The sequence below is a fragment of the Cupressus sempervirens genome, chromosome 4 (genome assembly GCF_028749045.1).
Source record: "Cupressus sempervirens isolate cs-2001-9-10 chromosome 4, ASM2874904v1, whole genome shotgun sequence".
Lineage (NCBI taxonomy): Eukaryota > Viridiplantae > Streptophyta > Pinopsida > Cupressales > Cupressaceae > Cupressus > Cupressus sempervirens.
This window is the reverse complement of record NC_143121.1, coordinates 784,627,959-784,642,540: the sequence shown is the minus strand read 5'-3', so window position 1 is coordinate 784,642,540 and position 14,582 is coordinate 784,627,959. Positions and strand designations below refer to the sequence as shown.

Genomic DNA, 14,582 nt, shown 5'->3' with positions numbered 1-14,582 from the left:
GGAAACACGTCACACAACATAAACCATAACCAAAGCAAAAATTAAAATTGGCAAGCAGCAGAATGGATATTTCAAGCAGATTTAAGAACAGAACCACCTTTTACACATTCAAAAAGCAGAAATTCTCACATTTGAACCAAAAGGATTTCTAAAGCAAATTTAAACAGTTGGGACTTACTTTGACCTGCAACTCCGCCAATAACCAAGAGCCAACACAAACCCAGCTTTCTGATTATTCCTTCCAAATACAAACAGAAGCCTATGGAGACAACAGAAACAACTCTTTGCAAATACCAAAAATGATTTTATCAAACTTCCTTATAAGTTGGTTTAACAAACATTCTGCTACCAACATATGCCTTGAGGTAAATAAGAACCAATCTAAAATCTGTGGAAATATACAACGAAAGAAATGCATTAAGCAACAAGTAAGCATTCAATTGGAATTCATTAAGATAAAGCATGATGAATAGATTTTGGTAGTGATTAAACCTCCATGCACTAAAGGTTTTAACTTGGATGATAAATAAATTAGAAAAAAACCACATTATTTTACTGAATTTACCTAGCACCAAATAGTTCACAAGAATCAAGTTACATTTGCAAAGGCAATGATTTAGATTAACGAGGCTCCATCACTTGAGCTAGTCATCATCAACTAGATTTGAGTTAAATAGATAATTTTCCGAATCTAAGTGCTCTTGATACAATGAAATACCATTCATAACTAATTTGTCTTCTTTTCTGTCATTACTGAAGTTAGGATTCCTTGATCCCTGCAAGAATTATTGGATCTTAAACAATATACTACTGAATAAGTTTTGTCCCTGCCATAATAGTTCAATGAATAAGGAAATCAAACCAAAAAGGGTAAAGAAAGATACCTTTTTCAAGGTATAGAAGAAGTAATGAAATCCATCACCAAAAGTACTCCATTGCATGGACCAGGTAAACTCAGATGTCTCAAAAAGAGGGCGCCTGAAATGAGGCTGTAAAGCATAGAAAGAAAAAATCAATGACTTTCAAGAGGTAAATGCATTCCTAGTGCATGTGTCCAATCACTGTAAAATTTACAGTACGAAAGCACACTTTATACCTGACCAAATGATATTGAAATAAAGATGCCCTCTGGTCTGAGAACCCTGTGAACACCTCTAAGCATTGCATTCACCTTGTTGACAGTCTCTGGCTTTGGATTCCATGGATCTCCACTATCTACAAGTAGCACATCCTAAAAATCAAGCAAGTTTTAATTAGCTGTCAATAAGAGGGCTTTGGACTCTAAAGACCTAATCATCTACCAAATAAGTCCTCCAAACATCTAAACAATATAAAACTGAATATCAAAGATGCCTTCCTCGTTCTATTCTATTGTTGAAAAAATATCCAATTCCTCTTTGAAATGCAATTTAATATATTAAGTCTTTTACACTAATACTCTGTTTCTTATGCATTTGAATAGCAGTAACAATGGCAGAGAAGCCTCCCTTAAAGAGTTAAGTGAAACAAACTAGAATAAGATAGCTTAGTATTGCAAAAGTGAAACCAAGTTGCATAAGGACAGGGACTTAGAATCATTATGTCACTGTTGAAATAACATTCTCCTGGAAATTTATTTATTTTTATATTATATCAAGTTTAAGCCAAGTTGAATGTTAGTATATTAATTAAAGAAACAGCTAAGATAGCATCAGAAAGCATAGACCAGTCATGTGTAGAAATGAGCCCAATAAATCAATTAGATTTAGTGAGTTTGTAGTAATTTAATAAAATGGAGAACATTTCTTCCACCTGAGAAAACATCCGCAGATTTTCATGTTATCCATCTGGTGTGGTGATTGGAGCGACTAGGGCACGGCAGCAAGGTTTATGATATTTTTTTGCAGAAATTCGAGATTGCTTTGATCCTGGTTCACAATTTGTTTGCAGGGCTCTTATGGCCACGAACGGGGTCTCCAAGAGTCTCATTCTTGCTGAAGCTTCCACTTGTGATGGATCTTCTCCCGGGGTGAGTTCACAGGAGAAAGAACCATTTTATGTTAGCGAGCACTCGAAGTTAAATAAAGTTAATGGCTGCCTTCCACGTAGTCAGGATTGGCCAGTGCTGGTTATCCCTCCAAAAGCAGTAATGGAAGATGTGGACTATTTGGCCACACATGCATTGATATGCAAGTTTCTTGGTATCCGGATTTTCCTGTCAGCTCTGGAAGCCTGGATTCGCTGTTCATGGCAGGTAGAAGGTGATATGGTTATTATGTTGGCTGCTAATAGCTACTTTTTGGTGGTTTTCTCTTGCATGTCAGATCGGAACCAGGTCTTTAAGGGAGGCCCATATTTTTATGACTGTGTAGGTCTTTTTGTCAAACCCTGGCATACGGGGTTCAATTATGCTGAGGATCTTCCTTCGAGGGTTCCTGTTTGGGTCTACCTGCCGCGGCTTCCTTTGGAATTCTGGCGCGAGGATATCTTGCAACAGATTGTTGTTGTGCTTGGAAAGCCAACTGCTCTAGCACATCAATCACTGGACAAAAAGGTTATTTCTTATGTCTGTATTTGTGTTGAAATTGATTTAAATAATCCATTGCCAAATTCTTTGGAAATTTGCCTAGGCTCTTCTTCTTGGATCCAACAGCTAGACTATGAATCTATTCCCTTCCGTTGCCGCATTTGTCATGTGTATGGTCATTTACAGCGCCAATGCCCTCAAGCCTCCAAAGGCAATGGTACCCCTGGCGGGTTCTTTGGCCCAAGGATGGCCATCCCCCTTCCAAGACTTCTTTTCTTCAAGTTGCTTGGACTATTGGCCCTTCCCTTATTTTATGGCATGTTTGGCTTGAGAGGAATAGGAGGATCTCATGATGTGCAGTTTGAGATCAAGCACCTGTGGGGGAAAATTGTTAATTCTCTTCATGAAACACTCCTAGCTAAATGTGACACTGGTGGAGGTTTAGATCCTAGAGATGCTAGTATTTACTCATGCCTTTCATTTCCTCTTCAGGGCAGCACTCCCTCGGTCCCCCATAGCCGCTCTAGGAATAGAGCTAGGCAGCACTCTCAGTGTGTTAATCGTGAAGGGCATTGGACTCCTCCTAAGGCTAGAGTTCTTAAAATCAACACCAATGGTTCTTCTCGGGGAAATCCTAGTCCAATTGGTATTGAGGGAGTTGGGCGTGACAGTTCTAGTGATATTCAATTTCTGTTTTCTATATACAAGGGTTACCATACTAATAACCTCATGGAAGCCCTGGCTATCTTGGTTGCAGTGGAACAATGCTATCAACGTGGCTGGAGAAGAATTATCTATGAGACTAACTCGCAGGTAGTTGTGAATTTATTGAATAGAAGGAACCTTGTGCATGTGGATTGGTATTTGGCTTTGGTTATTCAGCAGATCACTCAATTATGCAATTCTCTGGATTCTGTGTCTTTTATGCATATCCCTCGTGAGTGGAATGGTGTGGCTGATTATTTGGCTAAATAGGCCTCTGAGCATGGGCTAGCTTGGAACATTATTGATCATAGGATGCTTCCCCTTGATTTAGCTCAGATGCTAGTTCAACTTGTGGACTAGGATAAAGCTCTATAGTTCTCTTTGTTTCTTGTGTTGTTCTACTCTCTTTGGTATTCAATACAAATTTTACCCCTTTAGTTAAAAGTAATTTAATAAAATGGAAGTGTGGAATAAAAAAGGCCAAAAATGAGGTGCAATTAAAGTAAAAATTAATAAAGCTAGAAGATCAAGTTTTTTAATTTTGATAATTGGTAACATTCCTCAAAGAAATAAATGCAGCATTGCAAGAAAGTAAAACTTCAATAGTGAAACATGGGGAGGTGGCAGAAGTTGAAATAGGCATCAACTTTTGCATCCTCACCTAGCATCATTGTTGAAAGCATTAATGGTTCCATGCGGAAGGTAGAAGTCGTATTCACAACAAATGGAACATGCTATATAAGAAATGGTTCTAGACTACTAGTTACACGGCATTTGTCTCTTCAATTTGTCAACTTGTAGGGTTCTTTTTTACTTGATACTTATCGATTGCAACTGGACGTAAAAATCCTATTAACCTACTTTGGTCACTCTCCAATATTTAACTCTGAGTACCTTCTTTCCTCTAGCATCAACAAATTTGATATGTATTCAACTTAATACTGAATCATGATTTCATCTACAGTCCAAATCTTGTGAGTCGATAATTGAATAACAAATCCAAAACTTGACACATACAAAGAATGCAATCATTGTATGCACATATGGTACTCTGCATATACAATTATAATCATAGTTCCAAGGCTCAGACTCAGTGCAGATTCGGCAAGACTGACTCAACTTAGGACTTGGAATTCGGGTCTTGGAACTCAGCAAAAAATCTGCAGGACTCAGCAAAAACTTGGTTTCTGGGGAGTTTTGCCTAAGCCAAGTTTCTGGAGTCACGAGCCACTGGGACTCAGCCAAGATTACTCAACTTGGAACTTGCCAGGGCACAGAGAGTCTTGAAGAGCCTGGGAACTATTATTATAATAAATCCAGTATAACTAAAAATTTTGTATCTTTTTGCTGCACCCATAAAGCATGTGTAATATAATCTTAGATGAAAAGCGAGCTGCTTGGGTTTGTTACGATTCACAGTAATTGAATGTATATAGCAGTGTTCCCGAGGACCATGTCACTGGAGCCTGTTGTCACAAAAGTTTGCACCCACGTCCAAAGTTTTTACCTAAGGACAACCTTGTGAAACATGGAAACAACCTCCAAGCTGTGGGACTTGAACTGTGAGGTTGAGTCTCCGAAGAAGGCTAGCTTCCTTTACTATCAGGGTGCACCTAACTACTCTTGGAGAGGAAACGGGAGAAGGAATGCATGAAAAGAAAATCTACCTATTCTAATCTAAGGGGGTGATGCACCAAAATAGTGTTCAAACCAATCTCTGCCCATACATGCACTATTGAACCATCATGACACCAAAAGATATACACATTCAGACTTGCTTTAATCTAGCAATCACATGCAGATCAGAAAACCCAAATGAATGACACAAGGAAAGAGAGGATTCACTTATATACCATTCATTGGCCAAAAGAGATACAGTCATGCAAAATTGCAGATCTTTACAATACACCAATGAGAGGCAAATAGTTCTTGCACTTTACATCAATGGTTGAAGGAGATAAGGAAGAATGCCATATAGTTCAAAGGCAAAGGGAATTTACACATTAAATTGCAGAGCAATATCAGAGAAATCAGAGAAGGGTCGACCTTTGCCAAATCTACAAAAATTGCCTTTATAGCTCAAGCATAACAGGGATATTTTCTCACTGAAGTTACTCTACAACCATTGCCATTAAGTCCTACAGAGAATAATCATGGAGATCCGAAGAAGATCTGATCTGAGCATAGATCCAGATGCAATGATATCTGATCTGTGTTGAAACGGGGCCTTGAGAAGACTGAAATGGCGCCATTAAATAGTTCTGACCAGGTAGATGGATCGGATCAAAGATGGTGGAGTGTTTCCCGCGTTCACTGAGTTTAGCATTTATCCAAGAGCGGTTGGCATTGATCACAAGGATCAGATCACGCAACAAAACTTGAATTCCCATGTTTCTAGCTCGTGAATCAGTAAGATCAACAGGTCAACAGAACACTACAACCAGAATGAGCCACGTGGGCCAATAACTTCATTTTATTTTGCCACTCTGCAAGTCTCCACGCGGTTGACCAACACCTTCTTTACTAATTGCGCCACCTCCTCAAAACCCTGACCGCGATGTTACATGACCGCCAGCCCAAATGTTAATACTAACTGTTAATACCTTGGCCGGGCCCGCTGGGACACGTGTTGCTTAGGCGCTTCCCCGCAATGTTTAACTTCCTCGCATCTTCATATTGCGAGAAAGCCCTGATCATTGATCTTTGATCGTGAAAGATCCCCATATTACTACGCTTGCTCTTCAAAATTCTGGGCCCACGAAACACTTCGACATCTGACCTAGTCTGACTCGACATTACCTTGGCATACAACTAGCGCCACTTGGAATGAAACCAACCCCACAAGGACACGCGGTAGCAAGGCGCATGCCCGCATTCCTTAATATCCCTACATCTTTATATTGCGGGCATGCGCCAGCCACTAATTTCATTTGAATCTACGGCGATCAAAACTCTATAGAATTGCGTACCTGGTCAACTAGATGGGCCAATGAAATGCCATCATTGTACTCTGACTCATCTGACAACTGCCACGGAAGACGAGCTATCATTGCCCCCTTGAGAAGGGTGGACCCATGATGTCACACCATGCCACGTGTCGCAAGGGCACAGACCCGCATTGTTTAATTTCCTCACAACTCCTTATTGCGGGCATGCACCAGCCATCGATCTTTGAAGATCTGACGGTGCTCATAACACGTGCCTTCTAAACCTCTGCGAATATCCACTATGACATCATCCGGACACACATCACTAGGGCGCTTGCCCGCATTGTCAGAAAGTCTGACAAAGCTCAGAATGCGGGAAAGCGAGTGCCAATAGAATCGCCAACTGGACTAACCCTCTTCCCTTCTGTGGCCCACACAAAACGAAAGGACCTACCAATCCACGTGTCGCTAAGGGGCTTCCCCGCATTGCGTAAAGATCGTGCATTTCCAAAATGAGGGAAAGCGCCCACCGTAGATCTGTGCGAGATCTAACGGCGCAAAAAGTTGCAGGCCGACGGAAACAACTTAGGGAATATAGGAAATACTATAAGGTTTTATCGTTTTATTTTTTTGATATTTCCAGGCCATTTAAAATATTAAAAATTGGGGAGTGACCGTTGGGTGGGCCTGCATTTGAATTCAATTTTTGGCTGGGGGGGCAAAAATAAGCAACAGAGCCCAAACACCCATTGTGGACATCCAAGATGTTCTGAAGATGTTAAATCTGGGATGTCCCCTTATTGTTGCTGAAATTGGGATTTGCTTGGCATGCTAAAAAACGAGTGTGGAAAGGTTCTCTTGAGCTTAGGGAGACAGATCAAGTTTTCTAAGGCAGCAAAGAAAGGAGAATGAGAAATGCAGGTAGTGTTCTAGATTTAGTGATGGTAGACTGATACCACTCACCTACTGAATTTTGGCAATGTAATCCTAGTCCATTTGCACACAAATTGGGAAAACTCTTTCCTCAGAAAACTGCTGTTCGGGGAAATGCATTCACAAAGAAAGGGATAAACATCAAATGACTTGACATATGTTTTGTTATAAAAAAAACGATATTGTAAATACGAGGTCATTGCTTGTTAGAAGCAAGGAATAAGATACAACAACAATGAAAGTTTGGTACCCATTAAAAGGACAACAAAATCGAGGATCCCATCTTATTTGTGACGATCAAAGGTTTATTCAAATGTCAGCTAAGAAATCCTTACGCTATGTTGTCCAGAGCTAATACACTGAACTGTTCTAACATTATTGTTTGATCAAAATATGTCAACAATGTGTCTGAGACTAGAAAACTTACGCCAAGCAAGTTACACTCATCAATACCATAATTGCATCTGTTTGTCAGCCATTAACCCAGACAGAAACATGTTGCTCTCTTCAAATGTAGTGAAGTTTCAATAGATATACTTTGTAGAGGCTCGTGTTTATATTGTTACTAGATATATTTAGAAGTTCATGGTTTCTAAATTTCAGGTTCTTTTAGTTTGCTTATGTTAGTGTTAGCTACTTTTGATTTATTTGTAATTGAGAAACTCAAGTATCAATTTTGATTTGTAATTTTAATAAAATCGCACCACAAACTCCCACAAACCAATTCCTCTATTCTAAAACTCCTTGAAAAACTGGTAAACATGCTCGTGATGTTTCAAGCGAAATAAAAATATTACATGGCTTATTATTTTGTCCAACAGAAACAAAAAATATAAATCCCAGTTAGCTTATTATGCTGCCCCATTTGGCAGCTGCATGTAATCCAGAAAAAATGCAAGCTTGATGAAGTTATCAACATATGATTTTCTACAGCTGCTTATTAGCCTCTACATAATAATACCAAGAATTAAATTTCTTGGTAGCCTTACCATAGTCCCTTTCTCAATGACAACATCAAAACTTTCACTTTCGAAGGGAAGGCTTAACATGTCTGTTACTAGGACTTGTACACCTGTAAAAGAAAATATATGTTAGATTTAATTGAAGTATGACAATCTCTAAAAACTTGAGGAACAATGATACACAATACTAATGAGATTGTTTTCATATAGAAAGCTCCAAAAAAGTACCAATCCTTATTTGAGACTTAAGTACGAATAATCAACAGAAGATAGAACATACAAAAGAGCTCCTCAATCACAAACCATGAAGGCCCTTGGCTATCAGACGCTTCTGCATCTTTTCCACTGCAACTGACGAAATATCTATACAAGTAATTTGTGTAACACCATCCAGGTATAATCCTTCACACATTTGAGAACTACCACAGCCAAGCTCCAAAACCTATTTCATTTGCAGAATACCCCAATTTTAAAATAAGCCACTATAATCTGACAGGAACACGGTAATAATGCTTCATAATAACTTCCATATTTCAGGCAAAACAGATTACAAAGTTGTCAAGTATTGGAGTCCATATATTTTTTATCCTATTTTCAAGCACTATGTGCATTATCGCTTGAGAAAACTTGTGTCATTATTGCTTGAGAAAACTTGTGTGTTCATCTCTTTAAGTTCAAATTATCTAAATAAACAATTATATCACAAGAACATCCCAATTTTATAATTTGGCGTAAACAAATTTGACAGAAAATCACAGTCATACTTCAAAATAACCACCATATATGTCGGGCACACTATGTAACTGTAAGTTCTCAAGCTGTGTAGGCCAGATATATCCTATTTTCAAAACCCAGGTCTGTTAGCATTAGAACAATTGTCAGTGCATCTCTGCATCTTTAAAAGATCCAAATAAACAATTAACAATTATTATGCATGATTAGCAAAAGATGGGCAATGGCATTGCAGTGTACAGGAGATGAGGACAGCTAGCGATATTGGTACACCATTTTCAAAAAGGTCAAAACAAATAGTTGGAGACAGAAAATGAATATCAGACAGATAATATCTTCTAAAAACGTTAAACACCTGAAACATTATTTATTAAACTAACATTTTAAATATTGAGATAGAATTATAATATTGATGTTTGATAACCAGCATCATGACAGGAAAAAATATTTTAAACCATAATCACCTGGAGATGACAAAAGTAACTAGGAGAGGAATCCACATTTTTTTTTTTGAAGTACGGGTAAGCTTGGAGAGGACTATATTTTCAAAAAATAGATAAAACTCCAAGCATGTCCACATCTTAAACCTTATTATTGTTTCACTTCATATTCTTACCTCTTTCAGAATTAATAAGAAAATCTTCTACCACCAAAAACTTGGGAAGTTTTAGGAATAGAAAAATTTTACATGTCTATTAGTGTATTTGTTTAGTTCCTTTAGCTTTTTTCAAACCACATATTAGCACTCTTAAAAATACAATGATATCATGTAGCTAAGAAAGCTTTATTAGAAGTTTCCTTATTTTCATGGGATGCTTATAAGAGACATATAGGAGACACAGAAACTTGTTTTGAAATCTCCTAATGTCTGGAGACATCTTCAAAAAGGTCTTTGAGATAAATGTTTCCAGTCCAGGAGACAAGTACCAAGGACTAGGGTACATGTCTTTTATGACTGTAATTATACAATTGTTCAAAAAAGTCAATGTGAATGAACAAACTTTTTAAAATGCTAGAGCTTGTAAAGAAATTACGTTTAAATTATATAGCCTTGTGGGAATAATTGTATAAGCATCCCACAACAACTCAAGGAACCAACATCACCTGCAAAACCAAGAACCTTCCACAAGAGAGTAGAAAAAAATGAATGCTCAATTATATAGTGCAATAAGATACAAATGGAAAGAATTTTATCCATAGCGATATATGATGTACAAAATAAACCCCGCTTATATAGGAAAACGCAAAGGTGAATGATAGAATAACAGAACATTGTGACATTTGTCAAAATCATATAACATGAAAAATGAAAAGTGAATGACCTTTAAGTGCTTTATGTATATGTAATTAAATGTAAATAAGAATTAGATGGGAACTATTTAGGTAGTATACCCTGCTCAACCTATTGTCATCCTCCCCTTAAATGCAACTTAGTAAGAAAAACAAACAAATGCAAGAAGATAATGATGGGTCCTAGCTAAAAGGCCATGTTAGGTATCCATGTGTAAAAAATCTTTCAAAAGTAAAATGAAGGACAAATACGTCTAGGAATATACATGTTGTGAGGTTTTCACACCATCACTCCATTGCAAATGGGGACCCTCTCTTTTTGCTTTGGCAATAGGTTAATGGTCTTAGGTGCTCTTGGTAGCAGCTTTCAAGTCTCTAAGTCCAAGAGATGAGTTTGGGCAACTTTTGCCTGCTCAATAGTCAAACCTATCAAGGATATGCACGAAAGCTAAGCTAAGAAAGTCAAGGAGGTGAGGTTGAAATCAAGAGATTTGTGATGAAATGAGTTAGAAACATTTGAAAATTCTTGTTCCAATTTCAACTTGATCTTAGAAAGTCAGAAAAGGTTGTCGGAGGTAACACTTTTGAAAGCATGTTGAAGCTTGAAATTTGGCTAAGTCCATAATTTTTTTGAAACTCCCAAAACCTAAAAGAAAGCTATCTCAAACATTCTGACTGTATTTAAATAAAATATAACTTTAAGTATAAGAAAGGAATATTATTATACTTAATATATTTTATATAGATCACTTCAGTCTCTAAGTTAAAAAATTGACTAAGTCGGAATTTAGAAAGCAAGAGGTGGCAGACTTCTTGTGAGCCCAGGAATTCTGCCTAAAATCAGTCCTCTAGATCCAAAATTTCCACCATATATTCAATTATGGATATGAGGTGCAAAAACAATTTGCGACACCATCATGGATACAAAAGGAAAAATTGGCTAAGTTACATGAGGAGAGTCAAGGGTGGTGGAATTCCTCTCATCCAAGGAATTTTGCCCAAGGTCAATTTCTATATTCCTAAAACTTCCGCCCAAGACAAGACACTAAACTTTGATGAGGTCAAAATGCCCAAGTACTGAAAATTAAGAAATTTGATAATCAAGGCAATTGAAATGATGAAATTGTCGAGGTAGAAGAAGAGTTTTGAAATATAACAAAGCACATGAAGAGTGGCGGAAATTCTCCAAGCCCATAAATTACACCTATAATTATTCCTCACATCCCAAAATCTCACCATAGGCTAAGAATGAAGGACAATGGACTAAACTTGTGCAATTGAGGAGATAACAAGTTGATTTCTCTCTTTTGTCCTTTCATTGATCAAATTCAAATGCAATTAAGGGTAAAATGAAGCCAATTTAGGAGATGGCAGGATTCCTTTCATCCAAGGAATTCCACCCAAGATTTGTCCTCTAGAGCTAAAATCTCCGCCATAGAGAAATTCAACTCAACATGGCCAAAATTTTAGATTTTGATCTCAATCACTCAAAGACGGAAAAAAAATGATTTCAACCAAGGAGAAATCAATCAAAACAAGGAGAAAGCCAATCGATCTAAACTGACAAAGAGTTGGAGTAAAATAAGTGATTTATATGCGTAAAAGAACAAAATTTAATTTAATTACCTAAATTGCAATAATATCCTAAAGCATATTAAGTTGTACGAGGGCAAGAACAGTAAGATCTTAAAGGACAACAATGACTAGATTAATTCCTCTCTACAGAAGATCATGGACTTTACCGGTCAGATTGATTTGAATGGCATTGAACTCGATGCGGATCTAGACAGAAGGAGTTGACTATCAAGGATGGCCCCAGTAAAAGAACAAGGGCGAGTCTAAATAGGAAAGCAGCTACCTCCTCCAAAGCTATGAAGCAGCTGAAAAACACTATGGAGGAGGTGAATGCGATGGGGATTCAAGTTGCCAAAGCTCTTAAGGAGCTTGCTTAGGTTTTGGTGGGTCCTCTTTTAGGGTTTGTCTATTCTGTGTTTTATGTTTTGGTGTCTTTTGGATTGTCTGTTGGTTGCTAGTTTTGTCTATGAACTAGCGATGTTTCAAAACTTTGGCGTTATTTTGAATATCCTTATGTAATATTTTGTTCAGGGTTTTGGGTCCCCTTCTAAAATCTATTTCTACCTTAATCTAAAAATAGTGTCTCCCTGTCTTAGAACCCTAGATATGTCAAAATAAACTTGCACATATTCCATTAAAGACGGAATAGATTTTGGTGGCAGATATGAAGTTAATGTTAGTGTAAATAATTATTATTTACACTTTACTTAAGTTTACTTAGGATAAATGCATTATTTTATTATTTCATAGGTTAGACACCTAGGAGTTTGTGTACTCATATGAGTTGTCATGTTGACAACACAGGAGTAAGCAACTCCAATTTAGCATATGGTGTCCACCACTAGAGTTTGCATAATCAACTGAGTTGTCATATAGACAACACAGTTGTTTGCACTCTCAATTTAGCACATGGTGTCTACAACATAATTGTACGTGACACACCTTTGTAGGCTTATCCTCTCATCATCGCACTAACTCTTGTGCTTAATGGAGGATAACCCATTCCTGGTGGACATGTGTTTAGTTGTGGAGCTTATCATATTGCTAACTCCTAGACATTCTAGATGCATCATAGAGGCATTTAGATACAGGCACCTCTAGTGTACTATACAATGAATTGAATATCATATTGTTATTTTGATCATACTCTGTTGGTCTATTTGTGCTAGTTATTGTGCTTCTTGGTCTTGGGTGAATTTTGCCCTAAGGCAAATTCTTACATGGTATCAAAACCATAGAGGCGTCATTTCATAGCCATTGCAAACCGATCTTGCTTCACATCTCTGAGGACACCTCGACTCAAATCCGGAGTATCCGCAGATATTGGGAGCGTCTAGAGCCAAAGCGGACCTCACCATTGTGTCTAGAGCGTCGATTTGGTGAAAGTTGATTATAAATTCACCTATATTGGGCAATAGTCGAATTTGAGGCAAAAAAAATTTTGCAAACCGGCACCCGAAGGCCTGATTTGCATATACGGTATGATCTATTAGATCTGCAATTTCATTTGTTTCAGATCTGCATTTATTTCTCTGTATTTTTCGAAATATTTTCGGAAAAATTTTCAGCCATTACGCCTATAGAGAAAATCTTTTTGCAGGAACTGGGTGGTCAAATCTCAGCTCCCACAGGTGGAATATTCTCAGGTATCAGCATATTCCTTTCATTTTCGACGGGCATATCACACACATTCCGGCACCAAATCCAGCGTCTTTACAAATCACAGTGACTGCCTTAAATCTTCCAGTAGTCCCATTATCAAACAGGTGCAATGTGGCTTTCAAGCCATTTTAAACCCTTGTGGGCTTGGCCTTTTATACAACTCGGAGTGCCATTCCACCCTGATGGAACCCAGAAATTCGTTATTCTATTCATATGAACAAATGTTCTGGAGAGGTTTCTTTCTTATATTTTGATGAGGCAATGATGTGTAGAAGAAGCAAGCTATGATATTTGGTTAGCCACTTAAATGGGCATTACTTAATACAGTTTGCAGCAGGGGCACCTATGCTATTAATCTGAGAAGTTTTAAGTATATTGTTCATATATTTTTCTGCAAAGGAAATATTCAGTATCTTTAATTAGTACCAGACATCGAAGGGGTAGATATAAGGTAAAGAAGAAGGGCACTGCAATCTTGGATGATGCACTTTTACCAGTTGACAAAGAAAGAACACTCACAGATTGTGCGATCAGCCACACCAGGATTCGACAGAGCTCCTCCTTGCAGCATGTTGAATATGGTGAACTTCTTGACACTTTGAGGCTAATGTCACACTGAGGTTCAATTTCCTTGAAGTATTTGTAGAAAGAATAATCATGAAAAAGCTTCCTCTCAGCTTTCAAATCTGTTGTTGCAAAAGCTGGGGTCAAATTTGGATCACCTTGTAAGAATGTAAAGACACTCTAACATGAAATAAATCACATACCAGAACCTGCAGGAATCAGGAATCATCAGTCAATTAATACACTGGATTATTCATTATTAAGTTAACATGTTGATGTTGGGATTTACTAGATTTCGATTGGTCAAAGGAATAGTCTGGCAGGGCCTCGTATTGTTGATAAAGTTCATCTTAGAAGGTAATATAGCACATACAGAATTATCTATGGTCTGTGAGAGCACTTTGTAAATGCAGTTCAGCACAAGATGGCACTAAGGAGTTAATGAAAACAGAGAAAATGTATGCAGAATCCCAGTTTCTTATCTCAAGTTTCAGTTAGGAAATAGATCTACTTTCCCACTTTGGTGGTTTTATGCGCAAGCAGCAGTGAAAGAGGTATTCATCTTTCCTGAAGATCAAAGGACCATGTGTAACATTGCTAACAGGAATCGGGAAAAGATGATTACCGTGTTGATAGAAAGCCTGGAACTACTGCCCAGAAAATAGTTTTATACAGTGCCGTTAAAGGTTGATATTAACAATATTTAAGGAGCTCTCGCGGAGAGGG

At 37.7% G+C, this 14,582-nt stretch overlaps 1 protein-coding gene across 1 annotated transcript in view; it reads right to left on the bottom strand.

The window, feature by feature from the left end:
* Positions 1-497: 497 nt before the first annotated feature.
* The window catches only part of LOC149563751 (S-adenosyl-L-methionine-dependent methyltransferases superfamily protein), a 44,053-nt gene continuing 29,968 nt past the window's right edge, over positions 498-14,582 (bottom strand). The window contains exons 3-7 of the mRNA XM_089826880.1: positions 8,337-8,475; positions 8,061-8,143; positions 1,097-1,231; positions 885-989; positions 498-776 (exon numbers count right to left, since the gene is read on the bottom strand). Of these exons, the coding sequence (XP_089683006.1) occupies positions 645-776; positions 885-989; positions 1,097-1,231; positions 8,061-8,143; positions 8,337-8,475 (594 nt within the window). The 3' untranslated portion in view covers positions 498-644. The remainder of the gene's footprint in view (positions 777-884; positions 990-1,096; positions 1,232-8,060; positions 8,144-8,336; positions 8,476-14,582) is intronic.